The sequence below is a fragment of the Pleurodeles waltl genome, chromosome 6 (assembly GCF_031143425.1).
Source record: "Pleurodeles waltl isolate 20211129_DDA chromosome 6, aPleWal1.hap1.20221129, whole genome shotgun sequence".
NCBI lineage: Eukaryota > Metazoa > Chordata > Amphibia > Caudata > Salamandridae > Pleurodeles > Pleurodeles waltl.
Genome location: NC_090445.1, coordinates 1,019,294,299 through 1,019,319,931, shown reverse-complemented (window position 1 = coordinate 1,019,319,931; position 25,633 = coordinate 1,019,294,299). Strand labels below are relative to the sequence as shown.

At 42.2% G+C, this 25,633-nt stretch overlaps 1 protein-coding gene across 1 annotated transcript in view; it reads left to right on the top strand.

The window, feature by feature from the left end:
* C6H1orf174 (chromosome 6 C1orf174 homolog) overlaps nucleotides 1-25,633 on the top strand; it is a 47,270-nt gene that overhangs the window by 3,510 nt on the left and 18,127 nt on the right. Inside the window, exons 2-3 of the mRNA XM_069239966.1 lie at nucleotides 13,836-13,949; nucleotides 24,591-25,100. Of these exons, the coding sequence (XP_069096067.1) occupies nucleotides 13,836-13,949; nucleotides 24,591-25,100 (624 nt within the window). The remainder of the gene's footprint in view (nucleotides 1-13,835; nucleotides 13,950-24,590; nucleotides 25,101-25,633) is intronic.

The window sequence follows — 25,633 nt, the reverse complement described above, 5'->3', positions numbered from 1 at the left end:
GCTACAGTGTGATACAAATTCCATATTGATGCTTAACGCTCATCAGCTCTTCTCGCTTCCACTTTTTAGTAATAGTTATAGCTGTAATTTAGCATTTGACCTCCTTCCTTGTACCATATCCCCCCACTCCCCCCTCCCCCCACCATTGCTTTATCACATGGAATAGTGCAACCGCTAGATCACAGTTCTGAGCTCTTCAGCCTATGGCCTACTCCAGCGCTTTCAAAGTCTGTTCATTACTTCACGTATCATGATTTGGCTCAGCCCACAACTTAGAGGTCCTGTATTCAGTTATAAAGCCATACTCCAGGGTGATCAGGAAAACATGGCAGGTCTCAAGGACCACAATGTTTGGAACAGAAAGATCATAGAGAAAAAGAACCAAAAGTCAACCTCAAACAGGCAAAGGGGATAGATATCCATCCTGGGCTCATCAACCATGATCAAAGCTGATAACCCTGGGGCACTTGATATTATTATACTTAAGAAATGTAACTCAATTCATGGCATTGCTCAGTCTACAATAAACAACACTGATCTACTTCAAGTGGAAGTTACTGCAGTAAGAAAGGATTTGAAACCGCTCACATTAATTCCTAACAATGATGGTAAGATCAGTTCTTCAGAAAAATATAACAACCTACAGCCGAAATGCCTTAAACAAAAAAAAAACTGATGTGATGCTGGCAAGCTTAAAGAGACTTGGCTGATTTCGAGGAACAGAATAGACTAAGTAACCTCAGAATCTTTGGCCTACCAGAGGATTTTGAAAATGAGTCTGTCTCCCATCAACTATCTTGTCAGGGGTTCCTCTGGTCTGGGGACTCTCATTCGGTAATTGAGTGGGTGCACAGGGTAAGCTCCTTTAAACCCCAAAATGCGACAGCTTGAAGAACTTTCATTTTTAATCTGCTGAGACGTCAACACACCTAGTTTACACGCATAAGATCAAAGAATTCTCTTCGGAATGAGCCAAGACCATGCCAAGGACTCTGTAATACAGCAGAAAGGCCTCTTAGCTCTGCGGAAAATACTTTTTTTGGAGAACTCAATTCAAGGCTTCTTCATTGGTCCTTCACAGTTTAAAATCTCCTTTAAAGGGAAGGCAATCGTGTTCTCTGAGCCATCGGAGCTAGAAACATTTTCTTCTTCTTGTGAATAAGACTAAATCACCTGTGGAACAAGACGGGTCTTCCTCACTTCTTAGCCTCTGACAGGTCTCATGGATACCACTTGCAGTGCTCTACCCCATTTGTGTTCTTTTCTATTCAGATGCTCATGAACAGTTCAGTTTGTTGAAACGTTGTACATGATGCTGTTTTCCCACAGGAAGAAGCCTACCTTCCCTGGTGAAGCATTGCAACAGCTGTGGAGCATTATGACATTTTTTCCCACCTCCTATGCCACTCCTGTAACCGCATAAAACCACAAATGTTAGTATTGTTTGTACTAGATCTAAAGTTTTCTTGCAACATCATTCTTTCAAGTAAATTACTTTTGATATTCCTTATCTGCAGGTTGTTGTTTCACATACTTTTTATTTTTATAAATATACCACAATATTAATGCCATTCTAGTATGTCTTGACATATCTCAACAGATGTACATCACCGCACCTCCAGCAATTGATGCTGAGCTACTAGTTTATTCACTGTTAATTCTGTTAAACTATAGTGTCTCCCCATGTTTTATCTGGAACTTAACCTCATGGTAAGTATGTTATATTATCTCCATGACTTGTATAATTCCTCTCTTACTCCCGAAAGCATACGCTGTTTGTTTGCCCTAAAGTTCTTCCTATCTCATGTGCTGTGGTACATTTGCTTATACTAATATTATGCTGACCTTACCTCATCTATCGCCTTTATATTATTCACCTAATCCCCTTCACTATGCAGGGCCTTCTTTTTGTTAACCATTATATCGTTAATTATTGGTCAACTAGTGCTGATCTCATAATGGCACGAATGCTTTATCTTCCTTGCGCCCAACAAGTTCCTTGGCTCATACATTACTAGCTCATCCTTTGCCTGATGAAGGCACCCTCAGGGCTTGTGTCTCCTCACGACCCTGCATCAATCTTTAGGCCTTTATGTGACTTTGACTCTCACTTTAGGTATTCTATCCTCTAAATGTATTTCAATCTTTTCCTATTTTCTTTCATGCTTTAAGTGTATGCTATTAAAAATGTGTCACTCTGTTATAATGTGGTCTTCTCACAGAATCTGGCATGTTTGGCCATAGTCATTATCACTACTCCACCCTCAAATCCCAGACAGTATCTTTAACCTCCACGTCCCCAGTGCCACCAACACACCATCCCAGCTTTCACAGCCGTCTAAGGCATACATCTTAGTAGTCCAATCACCACTCACTTACAAATGGCCCTTTTAAAAGTTATTTCTTTAAATACAAAGGGTCTCAATCACCTAGTTAAACGCTGTACAATATCTGATTACTGTCGCAAACCTTCCGGAGATGATATTCTCCTCCAAGAAACCAAAGTAAGCTACAAACTCTCTCTGTAAGAATTCCCTTCCTAATCACTCGGTGGAATGCACTTGAAAAGAACAGTACATGGTTGTATTTTAAAACGTATGTCTTGGAAGAACAATATGGTTCCCCATGACTTTCTATAAAGTCTTAATACCCTTGATTACTTCTCCTTTCTAATAGACCCTTAATCACTTTGCATTTTTGGGGGAGGTTACGGGCACAGCCATGGCTGCCACCATTGTAGTGATTCCAAAGGAGGGAGAAGGACCCCTTGGAGCCGAAAAGTTTTTGACCAATGTCTCATTAATATGGAAACTAAACTTAATGCAAAAATCCTAGTCACCTGTCTTGCTTCAGTCAACCCTAAAATCATTAACACCTCACTAGCTAGATTTATTAAAGGTAGGTTGGCTAGTGACAACATACAAACTTTCTGTCGTATAATTGAGAGAGGAGCCTGCCCCACTTTCCCAGCAGCGGCAGCAATGCTGAAAAGGCCTTCAAGAAGGTTACTTGGCACTTCCTGGAAGCATCTCTTCGCTAGTATGACTTAGGTGATGCCTTTAAAAAAATGGCCATGTCACTGTATGCTGCTCTCACTATATGCATCAAAATCGGTGGTGCACTCTCGACCTGCTTCCCACTACAACAAGGCATACACTAGGGTTGTCCATTGTCACCTCTATTATTTCTCACTGCAATAAACCCCCTCATTCTACTTTTCAATGCCTTACCCAACTTTAAAGGTTTTTCCTTCCAGAATGATTGCTTCAAGATTGCAGCATATGCGAATGACCTTCAAATATTTTTGGAGGAAGCAGATCGAGCTCTCCTAGCTATTTTGAATATTATTCGTATGCATCTTTCTCAGGTTACTCCCCGAATAAAGGCAATCCCCATTGCAATAAATCTCTCACTACTGGCTCATGTCTCCATTAGCAGTCCAGATATATCAAGTACTTAGGCATTTGGTTTAATAATCTCGCTGACATTGTTATATTCAGCAGATGACTCTTGAAATTAAAAGCCGCCTTTCATCCTGGTCTCCCAGAAATATGTCAGAGTAGGGAAGACTACAAACAATCAAAACGATTGTCACTCCTTTAGTTAACTTCTCCTGCTGCATGATTCCAGTCTGACTCTCATAAAAGAGCTAGAATTTGTCTAGGTGTTGTTTTTGTTTGCAACCTTTTTGGGCAGAGAGCTTCTACCCTTCAACACAATTTTGAATTGCCAAACATTGTCTTTTATGATTTTCTGAAAATAAAATCCAGAATCGCCAAATGTGGTCGGGTTCATTTCATTCACCCTCTCGCTTCCTATTGTTAACAGTTTGGCAAGCTAAAGGACATGTGGCCTCAACAATCTATGTCCCTACAAAATAAAACTATCAGGAGGGGCTTCTGTCCTCTAATCTAAATGGAACCCACTTTCTGTTCAAATGGGAAGCTCTCCCCTTTCAGAACAAAAGTGGTCTAAGATTCTCTCCTCGGCTCTATCTAATAAGATTGCACCCACACTGTATTAAACCAAACTGTTTGCTATATACCATACTTACCGGTTACCAGACAAGCTACACAAACTGAACTGATCTGTCTCAAACCTCTGTAGTCCTGCAAAGAATCAGAGGTGACCTTGAGCATATGTTCTTCCATTGCAGATTACGTTCCCTGTTTGGGAGCAAATCACTTCTCAGTTAACATCATTTTAAAATCAAACTTACTTTAGATTTTCCCACCATAAGCTTTGGCCCTCATGCAACCTTGTCAGAGCTAATCTTATCGGAGCCTGACATGGCACCCCTCAATCTCTTACTTACCATCGCTATTAAAGTCATTTCTGGACTGGAAATCTTTTAACTTATCTCTTTCCACGCCTGTTGGGTATGGGTTACCTATCTGGATAGTTCCCAATTTTCTCTCTGCATTCACCCACTCATCTAAAAAAAAATATATGGAATACCCTTCACTTGTTCCTCCAAGGTCAGAACTGATGTACTCCTGGAACATAAAGCATCTTCCACATCCTAGGAGACACACTTCCACTCTTCCTGAATTCCCAGACACCATCCTCTATAACTAGTTTCTATTTGTGTTATTTTTGTTTCCCACTTTCTTTTCTCTCCCGCCAGTGCGCTCTCTGTGTGCTCTCTACTTCTGGTGCACCTATCGCCTTCCCTGTTTCTCTTTCCCTGACATATACTAGATTTGTCCTACAACTTGTGATATATTGATTGCCACTGTACTGTGTATATTTACACCACACTCATGCTCTAATTTTGTGCAACAGTTACCATATTCATCTGCCTATACTCCCCGCTGTTAGTATAACAGCACATCCTAACAGACTTAGATCCTTAACTTATTGCATCACCTCCCACAATCATACCACCATGATTATAATAATGTCTGATTGCACTCACTGTTCTTCCTCTGTAGTCTGTACTCTCCTCTGTCTATACATTTTCAATAAAGGTTTTCAGAAAAAAAACCTCAGCAGAGGAGCTTAAAACTTGAATTCCATTAAGCCAATGTTGAGGAACTATGCCTAGTGTTATAAGTAAATGAACAAACTTATATAGGATAAACGTGACTGTATGTGACTTTGTGACCCATTAATTGATGCAGTGGGTGCATCACCGCTCTGTCTACCTTTTGTGATGTCCAAAAATTACACTTTAGGCACACTTTACCACAAAGTTAAAACTAGTTTGAGACCATCACCTCAGGCAGAGGGGTTTGTTCTTTTAGATTTCCAGTTGCACTGTAGGACCCTAGCAAGCCACAACCAGTTTGCCTTGAGTCTAGCTGCTAGCTATTGGGATGGAAAAGTCCCTCGCGTGCTTATGGAGTTGCACCCCTCCCCTGAGGGCCCTAGCAGTGGTGATATCTGGATCCTTGGTAATGATTTTTGGTCATGAGCAAACACTGATCATGTATTTGCATTATGACCTAGGCCTGTCTCACTGAAAGTGGTCTGCTTAAACTGGGGCGGTGCCAAAAGCATTAGCATCAGTTAGTGTAAGGCTGCTGCCTTCAACTAGAGTTCAGCACCACAAATGTGATGGTCGCAGCATACCATACTTTTAGTGATCAGTAAAGTGAACAGGTCTGTTTTACTTGTGTCACTAGTGTTGCGTTCTAGCCCACTCCAGTTAAGTTCCACCGCTGTGTGCTTAACTCAACCCTTCACCTGCATTGGGCTTTGTGCAGCAGGAGGATGTAAATGTGCCTGAGCGATGGTACAGTGCATAAGAAATAACGTGAAAGGTTGTGTGGGTGGGAAAGGATGGATGTGTGCCTGATAGATGGTACAGTGCAGGAGAAATAGCAGAGGTGTGTGTGAGTGCGTGTGCGCACTAGGGTGTGTGTATGCTTGCTAGGATGTGTGCATGCTTGCTTGAAGGTACCACGCATAGTAGACCGCTTGTGAGGTTGCATGAACGTGCTAGGATTGTGTGTGCGCCCAGGAAGAGGTAAATACATTGGAAACTGTGCACATCTAAATGCGTGTACGGACGTTTGTGTGCTTATGAAGAGCATAAGCACAGAAGACACTGGCTTCTATTATGGGGCGGGGACCCAGTGCTTGGTGGAGGAGAAGGGACAGGTGGAGGGTTCCCACAGGCAGATTTGTGGATTGCCGCATTCCTGATAGTTGGGTGGGACACCCACTGGAGGAAGGAAAAGCCAGTACGTGTCAGTAGGCTCTTTGATTCTCAAAGGAGATCACTAGTCAAGGGGCTTAGGCATATCTGAAGAAGGAGATGGGGCCATTAAGAGAATCATAAAGAGTATGTCAGGAGCCTGTTGGTAACCTTTGGAAGTGCAATTCATTGAGGCAGACATCCATTTGTGAACCGCTAGTCACTCTTGGCCTCTGTTTGCGGCTATCAAAATTGAGACTATCCCTCTGTGATAGACTGCTGTCTGCAGGAAGAGCAAAACAAAAGGAGTGGGCACTTCAAAGTGAGAAACCAATAGAACACAAACTTCAAATACAGGGACACTAAATCACATTTACGTCTGTAAATAAACTATAAAAAAAGAGGAGCATGAGGCTTCCAAATTGTCAAACCGAAGCTGTACATCAGCGTGGCGAAACTTAGCATGATTTATGCTTGTTGTGATCAGGACTGGGGACTAGGGTCTGCCAGCCTCCCATGCTAGATGTGAGGACATCACCCGGGAGGATCAAGAACACTTATTTGTTTCCTATAGCGCCAGCTTCTGCCCGACCCAAGACCAGTTTCCCTGTGAGGTGAAGGAGTTAGCTTGGAGGGAGCTAAGACCAGCTGCCGGCCCATATGCCAAAGTCTGTGACCCACTTGCCAGGTGGGGGCAGCAGTGACCAATAAGAGTTACCGTCGTTAGTCTTGCGCTCTGAATGACGGAGTGCCTTTGCCCGATATAGCGCTGTGATCAGAAGTAGGCTGTCGCCTTGTTTGTGGAGACTGTGACCCCTGTATGCAGATGTGGACTACGGTGAAGAGAAAGGGCCATCGCCCTATATGTGCTGCTGCAACCCTACTTGCATGCCAGAAGGAAGAAAAGGGTAACACCCTGAACTCGTGTGCAGCTGAAAAGACATTGTGGGCTATGACCCGAAAGAGAGTGGAAGCACCCACTTCAATACCTCGTCTGGGACCATCAAAGACCCGTCCTGGATCTCAGGAGAGGCTTACCTCTTTGGAGGAGCACTGAATACAGCGCCTGTTGCAACAACACCGTCCTGCCCCCTGGACACAATCTAGCTGTTGAGGGGCATTCAGTACCTCTGAACTGCCACTTTGCGAAAATGGGCAAGACTTACACATGGGTTCCCCTGGGGAACTTGCTCTGAGTTAATGTGCTCCAGCGCAGGGACTTGGATCTTGCCGAGGAGCTCCCATAAAACCTCCGAGATGTGAACACTTCCATGGGGGTCTAGCTCAGATGTCGCCACATGTGAATAGGGAAGAACCTTTGTCATAAACAGGAAGTGGGGTTGGAAAGTTGACCTGCGTAACACTAGTGGGCTTACCTCAAGAAGGCTGTGTGTATTGTTTGCAGTGTGTTTCGTTGTACTTTACATTAGTAGATAACTACTCATTTTTACTTAAACAAGTATTTAATTGGGCACTCAAATATTTCGGTTACTTGATGTATTTTGAGTTGTCTGTGCTCGCCTTGCACTTATCTCCTCCCTGAGAAGCCTTGGACTGCTCGACCTGCACTTCTACTATGAGTCAGTTGTTGAGGGGTACTTGGTCCAGTTGTTCACAGCACATAGCAGACCCAGAAATTCCTGTGGCTCTCTGAACTGGGTTGTGACATCACTCGTAGTCAGACAGCTACTTGTATCTGTGTGAACGCATGTATGCTAATAGGCAATATGTACAGTGCCTTTTACCTCTGATAAAGAGCAGTTGACCTTTATATTAAAAGGAGGGCACACTATGCTAAAGCTCAATACCATTTTAACATGGAGCTTACAGTGAAAGAAAGTTTTCATTAAGGATACTTGCAGCAGAGGTCCAAACACTAGAGATCCATGAGGGGGAAAAAAACGTTTTTTTTACGCAGGGTTGAACCTGCTTCGTTACACTGAGACCAACTAAGGCATACAACATTAGGCCAATAGTGAAAGATAATTAACTTACTTTGGATGAAATATATGAAGTATTGTTTTATTATGTTGCATTCTGTATTGTGTAGTTTTAACAAAGTTAATTGGCAACTAAATATCTTTAGCTTTTTTTTTTTTGTACCTCAAGGCTACAAGAATGTTTCACCTATTTAAAAACAAAACTGAGAAGGTAAGTGTAAAAGAAGTGACCTTTTGTGATGCCACTTTAGGGGCCCAACGGAGAATGAAGCGGTCAGGAGGGACAAGAAGGTTGCTGAAGATCTGGGTCCTTTGGCAGACATAATGGACTCTTTAGTGGATGCAGAAAAGAAAACACCACCAAGAAAATACAGAATAGTGTCAAATACCCATAAAGCTTGTCTCAAATTGTCCTATCCCTCGATCCTAAGCAAATGTTTTAGATCAGGGTTGCCTTTGTCTCCATTTTCACATACAAGAGCACGTTCAGATGTCAGTTCATGCATGTCTGCTGTTTAAAAAAAAAAAAAAAGTTTGATTTTAATAGAGAACATTTTTGATCAATGTGTTATAAAAATCTAGCCCACACATATGGTACACACGACCACGACTTGCATTTAAGTTCACTGTTATTATTGTCATTAGTGCAGGCAGGAATGTTTCTCAGTTGATATTTAAAAAAACAATCTCACTTTTAATAAATATTTTACTAATGCATGATGCGGAAGCACACTGTCATTTCCGGACCGTCATTTTCCATTAAAATGGACACAAACTTCCCCACTGGCATGCCATTTTCCTGAACATACTATAAAGCTATCCTGATGGCCTATGATATTAAACTATGTTGCGGCAAGGTAAATAGCTGCAAGAGTCCACTCCAGTGGTGGAAACAGAGGGATACATCTGCTAGCATGAGCAATGAGACAGGGCTGTTCATCCCAACTGCTGTTTACCCTTGTGATTGAACCATTAGCAATAAGGGTTTATTAACACATTAAAAGGAGTCTCTTCTCCGTGCTTTAAGTATGTAGATTCTCTTCCGCCACCGAAAAGGGCTCGCTATGTATATTCCATGGTTACGACATATCCATGCCCTGAAAATGAACATCCTCCCCTGCTTACTCTTTTTCCCCTCTCTACATGTACCAATCCACAGTTAGAGATAAGTGACCCACAGGGGCAAAAAACTTTATAAGGGCTCTTGGAAATACAAGGGTCAACAAGAAAAAGTGGAGGCTTGGCGTGCCCTGATTTTAATTATTGCCAAATAGTACAGCAACAAGTTTTGGCAGAATGACTGCTAGGGAGATGGAGAAAAGATGTCTCTTAATGCTTCGAGCTGTAGTTGGAAGAAGAGACTCCGATTCGGCATGGTTTTTGAAGTAGCATAGGCTGAAGAACTCTTGCCTAGCAATGCTGGTACAAAAGTGTTGGAGATTTCTGATGGGGTATCTAAGAGGAGGGAGAGGTTAAAGTAGTTTCTGTCACCCAACACTCCATTTCATGATCGTGTGGAATTCACCTGTGCACTGAAGGGAGAAACACTTAAAAATAGAAAGAAAGAAGACTGCACATTGATGTCGGCCCCACTTCTAAAAGGAGGGATTAGTCATTTAAGGAATTTAAATCTGATTTCGGAATAATAGAAGATAACAGATTGCAGTACCTACAGTTATATATATTTATAACATTCTACAAATAAGATGACCTGAAGACACATGGGCCTAAAGAAAAAAGAAAAAAAAAAGAGAGAAGCTGCATGTAAGAACCCGCTAGGGGACAAAGCATGATTAGATGAATGGGTAACAACACTGCTGGGGTCAAACTGGCCTATAGCGCAATCAGGCAATGCCCACATCTTATAGGTCAGTGTGGATGACGTTTTTTAGCTTTTTGTGGCCCTATTTTAGCTACTGGGCTGGTTTTTAGGGTTGAGTGCGCAAGCGCTCTAGAGCCTGTTGTAATATCTCTGTGGGCTTTTAACCACACCCACTCTTACTAGTCATTTGTTGTTGTGCTTGTCTTAGATGCTTTATTTTTAATGGTGCATTTTGCGAAATTTCCCTCCTTTGTGTGCTGAGTTTCCCCTCCCCTGGCGTATTAACTGAGTTAACATTCCTGAATATTTCTGTTGGCCATCACACTACGTCACTCTTCCTCCTGCTACAGTGTGTGATGGCCCATCCTCCGGTTTTGTTTGTCTTACAGCCCAGCCATGATCCTTTCTAGATATTCAGGCAGGGAGCTAATAACTCATGCGCTCGTGGTGGCGGTTGTGCTTTGAATCGGGTCGCTTCTGTCAACTGTTTTACACTTCATTTTCAATTCATGTGGCAAGAAGAGTCCAGTTAGTAATGAACAACGCCAATTGCTCTAACTTGAGGAAATGCGAGACCCATTGCTTTGCAAATGCTTGTTACTTCTGGTTTCCTTTAAATTAAAACAAACCTTGGCTGTGGCAAGCTCAAATCCATGCAGTCTTCCATACCTTGCAAAACACTTATACAGCTTGTCTTTAGAAGATCAAAAAGTGCCCCAATTTGAAAACGGGTCATTTTTTAGCTTTCTAATTCAATATTAGGGAACCACCCCTAAATCAGTCTGGGCTTTCTAATTGATAGTAATCTTACTATGGTGGTCCAGGCCAGGAAACTAGCCTCAAGATGTTTTGGCCTGCTGAGGACTCTCGGGAAACTGCTGTGTTGGATACCATGCCTCACATGAAAAGTGGTAGTACAAGATCTAGTGCTATCGTACCTAAACTTTGTGAACTTTGTTTGGGGAGCCCTCAGTCGGTGGTCAAAAGTCTTTGAGTAATACAAAATGGAGGGGCTCAGACTTGTTGAGAATACCAAAATAACCTTATGTTTCATCTTCCTTAGCCTCCCTACACTGGCTCAAGAGAATATAGTTCAGTACCCTCTGCATAGTCCATCGGATGGTGCTCAAGACGGGCAGTAACTTTTATAACATTTGGTATGTCCCTACTGTCCTAGAGGATCGCTACGATCCATGGATCTAGGACTATTTACAGTCCCTAAGATCAAGGAAACCATGAGCAGAGGTCGTTTATTCCCCTATCTAGTGCCCAAATTATGGAGTGCTGTACCAGTTGCACTTAAAAAGAGTAAGTAGGAATTTAGCTTCAGGAAACAGCTGAAGACCTATCCTTACCTTGTACATAATGATTCTGAAACTTGTATGATCTTTCATCGCTGGAAGGACCCCTTGGTAGCCATGCACTCTAGAAGTGCCTAACAATTGAAAACAATGGGAGCTACTTTTTTTGATACCTGGGCTTATTTTCTGCCCCAGTCCAACCCTGAATACTACAAATATGAGTATACCTTCTGTGAATCGGCATACAAGTTATGTTTTATTGGCATAGAACCCCCATAAATAGATTTCATTTCCTAGGGGCCACAGGCAAAGGTGCAGCAGGAAGTGGGGGCATTCAGGCACATTTGTTGGAATGTGCACTGATTCAGACATTTTGGTGTAGGTTTTTTGGGTCGTGTCAAAAGAATTACAGGTTTTCCACTACTACAAAATCTGGACATAACCTTGCTGGTAAGGAGGGTTACCATTGTAGGGAATGAGTAAGGCTGACTGGCCGCTGCTCCTGCAAATGTGATCTGTAGTTAGGTTGATTGTAGCTCCACTGAAGGGGTACACACTTTTGTGATTGCTTTGTGGTTCCACAGACTATGGCTATTGCTTACAATGGAAAAAGCTCGCAAATAACTTGTTTGAGATTCAGAAACTAAACTCTCGAACATATGGAACTTGTTATAACAGTGTTGTTTGAGGATCGAAAAGGTATGCTTAAGACCTGTGCAATTGAGGGCCCTCTAACTGTCTACTTGAAGTACTTTGTGAAGATCGGGATTCGAAATAAGGTCATCACAGGATCTGGGGGTATAGAAGAAAACCAACCCGAAAAAGGACCTATAAATTATCCTAGGTTAACACCTGAAATGGTGGGTGTCTCATGTGATCACGTATTGTTGTATGCATTGGATCTAGGGAGTGGCAGGAAGGTTCAGGTCTTTTGATGTTACTTGTGTAGGTCCTTATTGACTGAACTCTCTCTATTACCCCAGATTGTTGAATTGTGGCATTCCTGTTTCTTTTCATCTGAGATATCCATGGCACTTACTGCCTATTCTATATATATATATATATATATATATATATATATATATATATATATATATATATATATATATATATATATATATATATATATATATATATATATATATATATATATATATATATATATATTTTTTTTTTTTTTTTTTTTTTTTTTTTTTTTTTTTTTTTTTTTTTTTTTTTTTTCTTTTGCAACATAGTGGCGATCAGTGCTGTTGTCCACTCCAGCTTATTTTTTTTTTTAACTTGGTCTGGGGCGTTCAGCTAAAGCCCCAGTTGGACTGCAATACACTCAGAATGCTTCAGCAAGCGTTTTTTACCTTGGGCTACAGACATCCAGCCATGTTTGTTGTCAGGGAGATGCCTGCTCGTATGGTTTACCAGGTTCATTTACTCTGGTACGAATCTAGTAGCACCACTCTGTAGCAGCAGACTTCATCAAGAGAAGATATTCATTGCACCTTTATTGGGACATGGTGATAGTATCCATATGTTTATTGGCTCGAGAAAAGAAATGGGCCGTATATTTTGTCACTGACTCTTTCTGGAACGAAGGATGTAAGATCTTGGTGCCTGGTGCTATAAAACCTACTAGCTTTAAGTCTAGAAAAGTACACGGATTCTAAAGATTAAGGAATGTAATTGTTTTAGACTGACTTAATGTGTCCTGTGTACACTACTTGTATCAACAGGAAGGTAATCTAATCAACGCTGAATGATTCCCACCAGTCCTCCAGAGAGAAATAGTAAATTGAGGAAAAGATTTAAAGTGGGTACTCTTCTGGTTAATGTTTAGCTAAATACTTACTGTTCCCTTTGCCTTTCGTGGGGTATTATATTATGTTTTCAGATTATTTCCATGGACTCGACAAGCCTCTACTGGCAAGGATCCATTCATAGACTCAGCACTTGAGACTCTAGGCTTAAGATTCAGACTTGCTTAAAATGGAACTGAGCAAATGGAGGCTGCCCCGTTTGGCACTACAAGGTGTTTGCATCAGATTAAAAAAAGAAATAACTGATTGCCTAACTATTTTTAAATAGAACATACTCTATAAATATTTGAGAAGTATAATACAAATTGTATTAAAAGAAAAATGAGTATGGAAACCCCCTTGAAATGAGTACACCACGTTAGACTGTTTTTGCTACTCCAGTGCTACCCGAGCAGTAAACTTGTGGCCAGCATGTTTGCCCCAAACGTATCCCTTTCTTTCACATGGGCTGTATGTGTAAACACTGACAATCTGTAAAAAAGATTTTTTTTTTTTTTTTTTTTTTCTTCATGTTTGCTCGTGTATTATATTTGTTCCACTCCATATTACAGAAACATTGTTTAACGTAGATTTGTGATGCGAAGTGCCTGCTTCTGTGGCGTAGTACTGTATTTTGTATGGTTTCTTTGATTGTGTTCTCACACAACATAGTGGAAACAGGCAGCTGTGATTCAGTTAAGATGCTAAAGTTTCCAGTCTCCCCAGAAGTTTTGGCTAAAGCAGTTTGTATCAGATACGCCAGACACCAGTGCAACAGTGTTCAATCTATTGATGGTTAGCAAATACTAAAAAGTGATAGCAGAATTTGGTTGTTTTTAGTTCACAGATGGAGTGCGGTCTTCTGCACGCCCAAAAAGTAGAAAGTGCACAGCAGATGACTCTTTTGCCGATGAGGAAGCTGAGATCTGCAGACCCACAAAGACAGCTTGTCTGGTAAGAGATTTCTGTCATTACTTGTTCTGCATTAGTGTATTGTAGTTAGCAGTAATCTTTTCTCAATCCTGCTTCAGCTGTTTCTGTTTTTTACTGCTTGTTTCTCTTACAGGTACCAAGGTACTTTAATGTTGGTATTTCAAGAAACAAGACCGAAAAAAAGAACTCCTTTGTTACTCTGTTACTTATAGTATCTGTTCCCTCTCAGTCGATCAGTGTTGATTGGGATGCATCCGCTTCTGTAACATAGAAAGGTCATATTTAATAACATCATTGGCTCCATTTTAAATCTATAGCACAATGACCTCTATGCAGATGTTTATAAATTTTAGGGGTCAAATTATTAAGTAAACTTTACTTAAACAGCGCTCTGCAATTTGTTTAACAAACAGCAGATGCTGGTGTCTTATCCCCATACGTACATACAACTCACTAAAACTATAACCTTTATAACCTATGTCCGATGTCCCCAGAAATTGATCCCTCTAGTAAGGAATAATGGTGGTCCCTGAACTGAAGATCTCTTTAGTTTCTCTCTATACAAGAGAAGGGGAAAATTGAAGGAGAGTAAACACCTTAGCTTTACACGTAAGTTTAACACATAATCAAAGCAGAACTTTCAAAAAGAGATATTAGATAATGCAGACCACTTTATAATAAACCTTACAGGGATGTGAGAGCCCAACCAAACCCCTTTTATGACTGTTTTACTATAATTCCTTGCTTTTACTAGGGCTTGGTGCACCCTTGGTGTGCCTGTGTTGCTTTGGGTATTGTATTTGTTTTTTTTAGTAAAAAGGCCTGAAGAGCTTGTGCTGCTGGAACGGGAACAATAATATCTGCTCCAGTGTTTTTAGTTTGTTTACCTGCCTGTAATCCTTTTGGTAAATATGTTGTTTTCACACTTGCATAAAGTGCCAAAGTAATCTCCCAAATAGTTAAACTACAATTTTTCTTCATACCTGTAGACAGTTGTTGGCAATTATACTTCAGAATGAAAAATTTGCTAGCAATCGCACCAAAAAGTTTCAATTCTATTAAGGACACGGTAGCGAGGATTATGCCTCTTTCTCTCTTTTTACTACTCAAAATTTCAGCAGCCAATCAAAACACACAAAAACATTAACTACATTTCCCAATAGTCTTTGCACAATGTCCACCAATCAGCAGCCCCCTTGACCCTATTAGAGTCCATAACATTTCTGGAACCTCCTCTTTCTTTGCTTCATCAACTGCCTACGAAGAATCCAAAACCAAGAACTTGAAAGAATGCCCAGGAAAAAAGAAACAAATGCTTGAAGATGAGCATTCGCCCAGCAAGAATGTCCCACCAAATTGCCCCATAAAAGAAAACCCTGCTATTCCGCCTTTTGCTCCAATCCAAGGAAAAAAATAAAAAATAATAGCGTGTTCATCTACATAACAACTGTATAACTTGGGTGGTAACATTAAAACATATATCCCGATACAATCTGCAATTAACATATTGCCGCCTAAAACACCATAAATCCTTGAGAGGGATAATCCTCGCCTCCGTGTCCTTAATAGAATTGAAAATTCTTGGCGCAATTGCTAGCAAATGTTTCATTCTATGGCAGGACCAGAGGCTCAGATTATGCTAGTTCAAAGCTGCTTGAAATACTCTAGATGCAAAATCACCAACTGCCTTGTAATAAAACTGTTTGAAAGTGGAATCGGAGGACCAATCAGCTGATTTTATAATATCCAGCACCAACACACCCAAACCTACAGATTCGGAAGCCATCGCGCCCGAACAGAGTGCGCTTCAAATAAATGCGTATCAATACCAGCTTCAACCATTACAAAGCGCAACCATCTGGCAATGGTAGCTGCAGAGACAGGTTTAAAAGGTTTACAAAGTGAAATCAACAATTTGCCTGTCTGATTCTGCCAAAGAGATCTAGTACACTGCTCATATTCTTTAAAGCAAGCAACGACACACAACTTTTTAAGAAAATGGAAATGCAAAGCAATCTATACTGGTAGACATGGTTTTAGCTCTTCTAGATATCGAAAAAGAAACACCTTCCGGTGTAAAAAAAAAAACTCTACCTGCAAGATCCAAGACCATCACATCAGAAGATCATCGACAAGCCTCTAAGCATAGCTGACTTTGCTGATAGTTGCTTCCTAGATAGATCATAATTATCAGGCCATCTCTCAAACAAATGGAGAACTAAGTTCACGTCCCAAAGGAACGTATACCTGGAAGAAGGAGGATTGGAAACTCGCACCCTTTAAAAGCTTAGTCACCATCAGATGCATACCTACCGGAGCTCCATCCACCTTGACATGGGCTGCAGAAATGGCTGAACGAAAATTATTTACAGACCTGTACGACATCCTTCGTCAGCTTTCTACGACAAAAAATTCACAATTTGGACAAGCCCGGTTGCCAACGGGATCCAAATGCCGTTCCAGGCACTAACTCCTCCAGATTCTCCCAGAAGAGAGATACCTCTTCCTAGTGGAGGGCACCCAAGCTCCAATGATAAACCTCTCAGCCTATCTCGAAATGCCTGGCAAGTGCCACTGTTGCCTGAATGCCTCCAAGCCATGAGCTGCAACTGTCTCACCAGCACCAGAGGATGCTTCTTGCCCTGCGGACCAAGAAGTATGTCCGGAGACCACGGAAGAAGTAGAGGAGAGACGCACACCAGTTCCAACAGTAGCGGAAACCAAGGCTGAGCTCTCCAAATTGGATTGATCAATATGACCTTTTCTTTCTGCCGTTTGATCTGAGTCACCACCCCCGGGATCATGGCGAGGGGGTGGGGGAGCATAATTGAGAAACCCGGCCCAATCCTGAGGAAAGCATCCATTGCCCTCGCCAACGGATCCGGTCTCCAACTGAAAAACTCTTGTAACTGCTTGTTCAGACGAGAGGCAAACAAATCTATCCTGCACTGGCCCCACAGTTGCTGAGTCAAAAGAAATAACTGAGACAGAAGCATCCAGTCACTGTAATCCCTGAGGTACTGGGAATTCCAATCCGCTACCACATTGATCTGACTCGGAAGATACTCTGCCGTCAGCCGAAGACTGTGTTCCAAACAGTAATGCCAAAAATCCTTGGCTATCTCGGCCAGGACAGGCGACCGAGTGCCCCTCAACTTGTTGATATACCTGACTGCTGCAACATTGTCCATCTGTAGAAGAATGGAACACGAAACCTTCTTGGGCGACAGAGTCCTTATTGCAAACGAACCTGCTAATGACTCCAGGCAATTGATGTGCAACTGAAGTTCCTGCGGAGACAATCTCTTCCCCCCCTGTCGAGATGTCCCCACATCTCGCCCCCCCCAGCCCCAAAGACTGGCATCCGACTCTATCAACGTCGCGGGCTGGGAGCTGAAAATGGCTCTGCCATTCCACGTGTCGACCTGGGTCAACCACCATCTGAGCTCCGAACGAACCTCGTCCGTCGGAGGAATCAAATCCGAATAGGGCAAGCCTCTCCGAAGATGACGGATTTTGAATCTCTGTAATGGAGGGGTCCTGGAAAAATCACCTGGATTGAGGATGCCAAAAGCCCCACAATCTGAGCGATTTTCCTCAGGGACAATGAGGGTTTGGCTAAGGCCACCTGAAGCTCCTTCTTGGTGTCCCGAAGCTTGGACTTTGGAAGGACCCAGAGCGATCTGTCAGAATCTATCAGAAAACCTAAGAATTCTACAGTCTTGGAAGGCATCAGGATCAACTTCTTGTCGTTTATGACACAACACAGGTCCTGAAGAAGGGATATGGTTGTGATCCTGTGCTGCTTGAGCAACTCCCTGGATTGCGCCATGGTCAGAATATCGTTGAGATTATGATCAAGCTAATCCCTTTCTCCCTCAGAAATGCTACTACCAGCTTGAGCAACTTGGTAAAACACCAAGGCACTGAGGAGAGCCCGAAGGGTAGGACCGAATACCCCATCCAAGAGTCCCTCCACCTGAACTGGAGGAAACGCCTGTGAGGTTGCCAAATGAGAATATGCATCGTTGAGGTCCAGATGCATCAGCCAGTTTCCCGACTGAAGGAGGTCTGGTAAAAGATGAAGACCCTCCATTTTGAAATGTCAGTAGACAATGAAAGCGTTTAATTCTCGAAGGTTTAACACCAAACAATGTCCTCCTCCCCTTTTCTGTACCAGAAAAATGTTGCTGCAGAACCCAGAAGGATGGGGTCCACATAAAGCAATCGCTCTTTTCTGGAGCAAACCCTGAACCTCGGAATCGATGACGCTGGCGTCTTGTAGGGAAAAATGGAGAGGAGGAGGAATACTCTCCTGATGCGGAGTCTGCAAGAACTCCAGATGAAAACCCTGAACAGTCTGCAATGCCCATGCATCCTGAGTCACGCGATGCCAATTTTGGAAGAGAAACTGCACAAGGCCCCCCCAACTAAATGAAAGAACAATCTTGAAGCCTCACCTGCAGACAAACTTGACTGGGTGTTAGATCTTGAACCTGCTCTTGGCCATGCCGATGAATGAAACGGGAGGGGAAGAAAGCACCTCCTCTGGCTTAGTCCTGGCCCCTACTGAAAGAGCCTCGCTGGGAGCCTTGGATGGTTGGACGGCCTGACGAGCGGCCCCTGCCTCGTCCGGCCCATCCAAAAAGGCCTGACTGGAAAACCTTTTTCAGATTCGCTTGCGCCTTATCCAGGGTCATGAAAGTGGTCACATACTTGGCTAGATCTTTGACGAATTTGTGGCCAAAAAGTCGACCCTCTGCCAGGGGACCTGCATCAGCCGCCGCCAACTCAGTCAAGGTAGAATCAATCCTAATGAGAAGGGACTTGCGCCGCTCTGTTGAAATGGCGCAGTTAGTGTTTCTTAACAAACATATCGCACTCTGTGTCCACTCAGAGTATGAGGGTCAATTGGTTCACCAGACTCTTTAGCCCTTAAGGCCATCTCCAATATCTTGGCCAAAGGACCCGAATGGTCCAAAAGCTTGTCTTGACATGAGCGCCAAGCCCTGCCAATTCCTTTTTTGGGGTCCTTGGCGAATTTCTTGAGGAAAGTAAGCATGCTCGGATCAATGTCGGGCGTCTCCGCCACCTTATCCGGAATTTCTGGCCTAGGGCACTCAGCCCGCAACCTATTTCGTACCTCCTCGTCAGAACCTTTCCTTAATTTATCATGGAGGTAATCCGCCACGGCCTGCGCCAGGGCCCAATCTGCTAAACGAGGATAAATAATATCCTCTGGGTTGAACTGAAAGGGATTAGAGGACAACTTAGGACTTTCCTTGACACGGTCGGAACTTGACTTCCACGCTCTCTTGCGCTTACGCAAGGGACTACTAGAGTGGGAGGAGTCAGAAGTGTGAGTCCACGCCGACATGGCGCCATCATGCGGCCATGAAGAGGTCTGAGGAGTCGGATTAGCTGCAGCCAAAGGGCCTTCCTCCATCAACTTATCTGTCAAGGGAACCAACCCATTTCTTGACAAACACTGAAATTGCTGAGTGAGGGGCTTCAGAGCTGCCAGAACAGCTTGGTTGATCCTTTGCAGCACGGACACCGCCAAAGCCCTGCTCAGAGATTGTTGCACTGAGGCATTAATCACCTTAGACAAACCTTCTCCCGACTGAGGGCCTCCTCATAACCTTGCCCAAACTCCTCCTCAAAGGGCAGCCACTCGGTCATTGTAGCTCAATGAACTGCCACAGGCAAGTCACCGAAATCCAGTCACAACATTGGGTTCAACAGTGGGGTGAGCCACCCCAGGTGCAATAGGAAAACTTCCAACAAAGCTCCTCAGCCACAGCCGTATAAAAATGTGTGCACTCCACCAAATAACAGAGGGGTGTAAATGAGAGCCAAAATCAATGTTTTACCAGTGTGCAGACCTAATGAAGGGCAAAGCTCAGTTGTTGCAGCCAGAGCCAGGCGTGTAAGGCCGATGACAAGCATGTCAGGAATGCAAAAAACACACGATTCCTACGTGCTGTCAACGGCCAGAGGAGGAGAAATTGGTGACGGAATGCGCATAGCCCAACTAGTAGATCTAGTAGGATTTGGGCTACGCGCTCCGACAAAACTCTCAGACACTGGTCGTATGAGGGAAGGCACCAGTCACACACAGATGCAAATAAAACATCAAAGGGGGCAATAAATTAGTGGAAAAGAAACTACAAACTCACCTAACCGATCCGAGAGAGCGGAACGTCCCGGATCAGAAGAAACAAGGCTACTGAAGGCAAGAAACACAAAGTTCACTTCAGGCGCCACTGCAAGCAAACATGAGTGCTGCCAACCGAAACAGTTAACTCCAGATTATGTGACAAGAAATATAAGAATAAAGAGCACTTAACTCGCTGAAGAGCAGCAAAGAAAGAGGAGGTTCCAGAAATGTTATGGACTCTAATAGGGTCAAGGGGGCTGTTGATTGGTGCACATATTGTGCAAAGACTATTGCGAAATGTAGTTTATGTTTATTTGTTTTGATTAGCTGCTGACATTTTGAGTAGTAAAGAGAGAAAAGCATAATCTGAGCCTCCGGTCCTGCCATACAATTGACAAGTATGATGTTTGGTTATTGGTGTCTGAAGGCTATTTCCCATCCTGTCAGGGAAAGTACTTTTTACATATTCTCTCCCTTGAAGTGAGAGTGATTTCCGCCCCCTCAATCTAGGCTTGTGCTTTTACTAAAAGTGGAGGTACCCAATTTATAGTCATGGGCACAAGCCTTCGTATCTTCACCACTGTAGGAAGGATTACTTACCAGCTCTCATCTGCAAGATATGTGTTCCGCCCTCATAACTGGATTCTTAGCCATCATCTTGTACAGGAAATTTATGAAAAAGCCCTGAAATGTGGGTATGTAGACAACATGGAGCTTCTTAGAAAGTGAGGCCTTAGATTTTGGTCTTTTGGCAGTTTCTGCTTTGCTCTTGACATCCTCCATGTCAATCCTGTCATCCATATATACAGCTGAAAAACCTAGGGAAGATGCAAACAAGAGAAGGAGGAAAGAAAGGATGGAGACTCCAACAACAAGGTGACGAGGCAAAGTTTTTCCACTGTAAGGACCTGGCTAATGTTAACATTTTACATGTACTAATTTGAGATACTTTGCTCCCTGCCTTATGGGCAGTAAAACCTACTTGGGGATGCCATTAATATTTAAAAGGAAGATTTTGGCCCTATTCCTCCTACAGTCTACTTACTTCGGCCTCTGTCGACATACAGATGTTCTTTCAGGTGAGTCAGGAGGGTGGTAGGGAGGAGGCCAAAAGAGTCCTATTCAAAATCCTGATCGTCCATACCTTTGGGGCCTCAGGATAGTGGTACAGGAGAAAGCAGAAAGAAAGAAATCCATGGATCGCATCAGGGATGGCATAGAGGAGGGACTTTGTGTGGGGTCTAATTGTTTCCATTTACAAATGGACATAGACAGCTTCTACACTTCATCAGAGGGATACCTTGAATAAGGTGTTGAGAAATGTGGGCTCTTTTCCTTCTTTTTTTATTTTCTTTTTTTTAAGGGCCATCACTACCATTAATGCCTCGGGTGCATTGGCATTATGGCAGTTGTGAGGGGCCACTGCACCCCAATTATGGATGTTACTAGCACAAAGGGGTGTGAAGAGATATTTTTGTTGTTAGAATTTGGTGCGGGATCACCTTTGCTGCTCAGGAAACTGGTCGCAAGCATAGAGCAAAGTGATGGTGGTGTGTGTGTGTTTTTTTTTTTTTTTTTTTTTAAACCATTTTTTTTGCAAATAGGGATAGACGTTCTGCTTTGAGCCTCAGGCCTAGGAATGACAGCCCGGTGGAGTAGACAGAAGAGTAATTGCTGAAGGTGCAGTTCCACTGGTGCGCAGGGTGTGTGGGCCCAACCAAAACCCTATCATGACTGTTTTACTATCATTTCTTGCTTTTATTAGGGCTTGGTACACCCCCGCCACCACCCCCAAAAACCCAATTTCTTTTATTTTCACTTGTTAGTCTACAGGCTCCAGAAACTGCTAACAGGCCACATGCTTGTTACTTCATCTGCATGTGCCACGTTCAGAATGGCCACTGTCCCTAAACCCGGTGAACATCAATAAATGGTATTTTCCAAGTGTATAATTGCTTAACCACTCAAAGACATTTGATCTTAATGTGGCAGCCATGCTTCAACTCTAAAACAGTGACAATCTATGTACATCCACTGCTATTGTTTAATTCTGTTATTGCAAGCATATGCCTGCCATGTTTAAGCAACAGTGTGTTGTGTTTTTTTTTTTTGTGTATTTTTACTTGTAATCTTTTAATTTCTGTAGCACATGTTGCATGTGTGTGTTATTGTGCAAGCGGGTGAATGCAGGCATATGGCAGCCAGGTTTAGGTGGTGGCATGTTTTCTTCTTTTTGTTTTCATGCCAATTGCTTGCCAAAAAAAAAAAACATTGCACCAGCTGGCCAAGACAAGACCTCCTGGCATTGCCAGTGCTTCTTTAAATTACAGTCCACAAACCCAGCTTCAAGGAGTCTGCTGCCAAGATAGACACGTGTTAAACTTTTCAAGCCACCAGGCATCTTTTTGAGCCACATGTATCTTGAAAAGTACTGAATGGATTTACACCAAATAATGAAAAGCACACTCTACCTCAAAAGTTCTGGCTTAATGCCACGCTTAGCAGAACTGCATTCACAACTTTTGCTACTTGCATGCAAAAATGAAAAAAAAAATGTGCCCCTTTATTTTTTTTAACCTGCATGGAAATTGTCAGGCCAAACTTTGGTCCTCACTTGGCATATGCAGCAAAATTTGGCAAAGATTGAGCTCTGGGAATCAAATTTGTTGGAAAGTAAAAAAAAAAATGCAATTTCAATAGAAAGTGTGGCTGAACCATAACAATACAGTGGAGTCTGCCACTGTTATGTAATATTCAGTTTAGCATACTATTTATGCATTTTCTTGTATAGTTCATGTCTGTCAATAATGGTGAATTACTCCCAGGTTACTGTGACGTTCTGAATTTTAGTTGCAGTTATACAGACAAGAAATAGTCTTTAGATTATTTTGTATACATTTTCGGTGGCCTTATCTTTCATTAAAGACCTATTGGTCAGATGTGCTAACATTGGGAATTACGATTTCCTAATTGCAATGATCTCCAAATTGCAGTTGGGAAATCGTTGTTCCTAATTTTTGAAACTTAATTTTAAATTGGCAATTCCTTGTGGGTCTCAAATTGGCCTAACTCATATACTTTTTTTATATTTGCGACCCACTAGGAATCTCTGCCATCACAGGGATGGTGGCCTGCTTGGGTCAGCAGGCCAACATGTCTGCGATTGCTTTTTAATAAAGCATTTTTATGCAGCTTTTTGTCCCTAAAAGAAAACTGGATGTTTTACAAAAAAGAAAATGAAATGTTTAAGTTTGATATTTGAAGCGTGGCAGTGGTCTGTGGGATCACTGCCTGCGCTTAAAAATGGGTCCAATGGGATCCTGATTCTACAACTCGGGCCCTTTGTGAACTCAAACATGCTTTGTACAACTGGCCCCTATTTCCTATGAAGTTGTATAGCTTTGGATGACAATTGGAAATTGCAAGCTAACTCGTCTGAGTCTACTGCAGAGTTAAGAAGCACATTTATTTTCAGAAATTCAACTCTTAAATATGCTTTGGCTTCACAAGTAAAATCAGGCCTTGATCCTATCCCCCAAAATGATGATCAATCCTCAAGCTGCTTGGTCTAGAGCCTGAGGAGAGGGGAGGGGAGGAGAGGTTGTGGCGCTGGTCAGGTGAGTCTTGAGACACGCTAGTCATGGCATGTACCTGAAGGATTTTGCATAATGATATTTTGATTGCTTGCACAAGTGCACGAAAATTTATTTTTCATTGTATAGCATTTGTAGGTTAAAAAATTTCCATGCACTGTTTCAGGTTTTAAATGTACTTGGCCCAATGGCAAGATACAAATTGTACTAAAAAAAATCTATGAATACGCTTTAACTGGTTAAGATGGAGCACCTCGTGGCCTGTTAAGTACATTTTAACCTTTGAGATCGTTTTAAATAAGTCAGCACAAGTACAGGTTCGCTTTGCATTTTCAATTTCTGATGGTATGGTACACTGTCTATTTTGAGCTTGAGTTTTAGTTAGCACGGAGACCAATGGAGAAGGTCTATTGTTATAAACGGTAGCCTAGAATCCATAATTTTTGATTTAGCATGTATCTATTTGTTTTTCTTTGCATTAACGTTTTGCATGGCTTATACAGTAGAGGTGATCAGATGGTTTGTGTGCAGTGTTAAGCTGCTGCACTTGCCATCCTGTGAACCCTAATGTTAGCTCTTCATTTCTTGTCATCACTTAAGGATTCGATCAAATTAAAGCTTGTAAATTTGTTTTGTTTTTTGTTATCTGGGGCAGAGCCTGTTTTGTGATAATAAAGATATTAGTTCAAGCACATTGTAAATGTTGACTTTGTTGGTCTCTTGCAGTTGGAAAGTGTGTGTGACTTTTTTTTTTTTTTTTTTGTAAACTTGTTCATATGTCCTGTCTGGCCATCAAAAACTCGAGTCCGGTTAAATATTTAAAATGTAAAGACCATAAACAGTATTAATTGTTCTATAAGAACATACTCTCTGTGTATGAACTATGAATTTTTATATTCCCCACACCAGGCTTCATCACACAAAATGGAAAAGCGGCCTTCAAAACAGAACAAATCTGATAGAAATAGTGCTGTGAAATTAGAAATACAAGGGCTAATATCCAAAAGCAAAGCTGCTACTTCTCAAAACCGGCCAACGAAAACCAGGAATAACCTACAACGTCTGCATGAAACGCCTGACAATGGAATGATGTCACGCAGTAGAGGGAGAAGGATTCACACTCCTGGGTCAGAGGGAGCCATCTCCAAAGAAAACCCTGGCACACTGGGTGCCAGCTGCATTCCCAAGCTGAGCGACCGTCAGCCTTTGGCGGGCAGTGATGAGTCTTGTCAATCTAATGGTAGCCCACCTGCCAGAGAAGATAGTGTTGATGCCCTTACTTTTCCAAAAGAGACCATCGGAGGAGCCTCAGCCCCTCAGAAGACACCAATCCAAATCGATAACAGTATTTTCATGGATGAGGACAGCAACCAGCCCATGCCCTTGGGACGATTTTTTGAAAATGCTGATCTCATGCAGGTAATCCTTGTTAAACTTTTTTTTTAGACTTTATTTTTGATGCTTTACACATGGTATTTATTGCTTTGAATTACACTTACTTGGAAAAAAGCAGTAATTAAGAGAAAAATGTTAATAAATAATTTAATTCAGGTAATGTATTATATTGTGGCAGGATTTAGAGTTTTGTTAAAGAGGGCAAAATATATTAATTCCTTGTAAATGACGGGGGTGCAGTCCTCTCAGATATTGCAGCAAAGAAATGACCGTTACCTATAGCATTAGTTTTTCATCTTGGATCTCTTTAACCAAGCTAATTACTCGGATTATTAGTGAATACCTAGTAGAATCTGGGAAAGCCTTGATAACGTGTTTTTTTTTTTTTTTTTTTTTTTTTTTTTTTTTTTGTAATTGTGAGGATTTGTCCTCGTGGACACTGTCTTTGAAAACATGACAATGTCTATGTAAAAGGGGTCTCGCAGCCCATCCTCGAAGCACAGGGTTTTGCTGCAGCCCAGTGCCTTCATTTCTGTTACATGCTCTATACTGTCTCT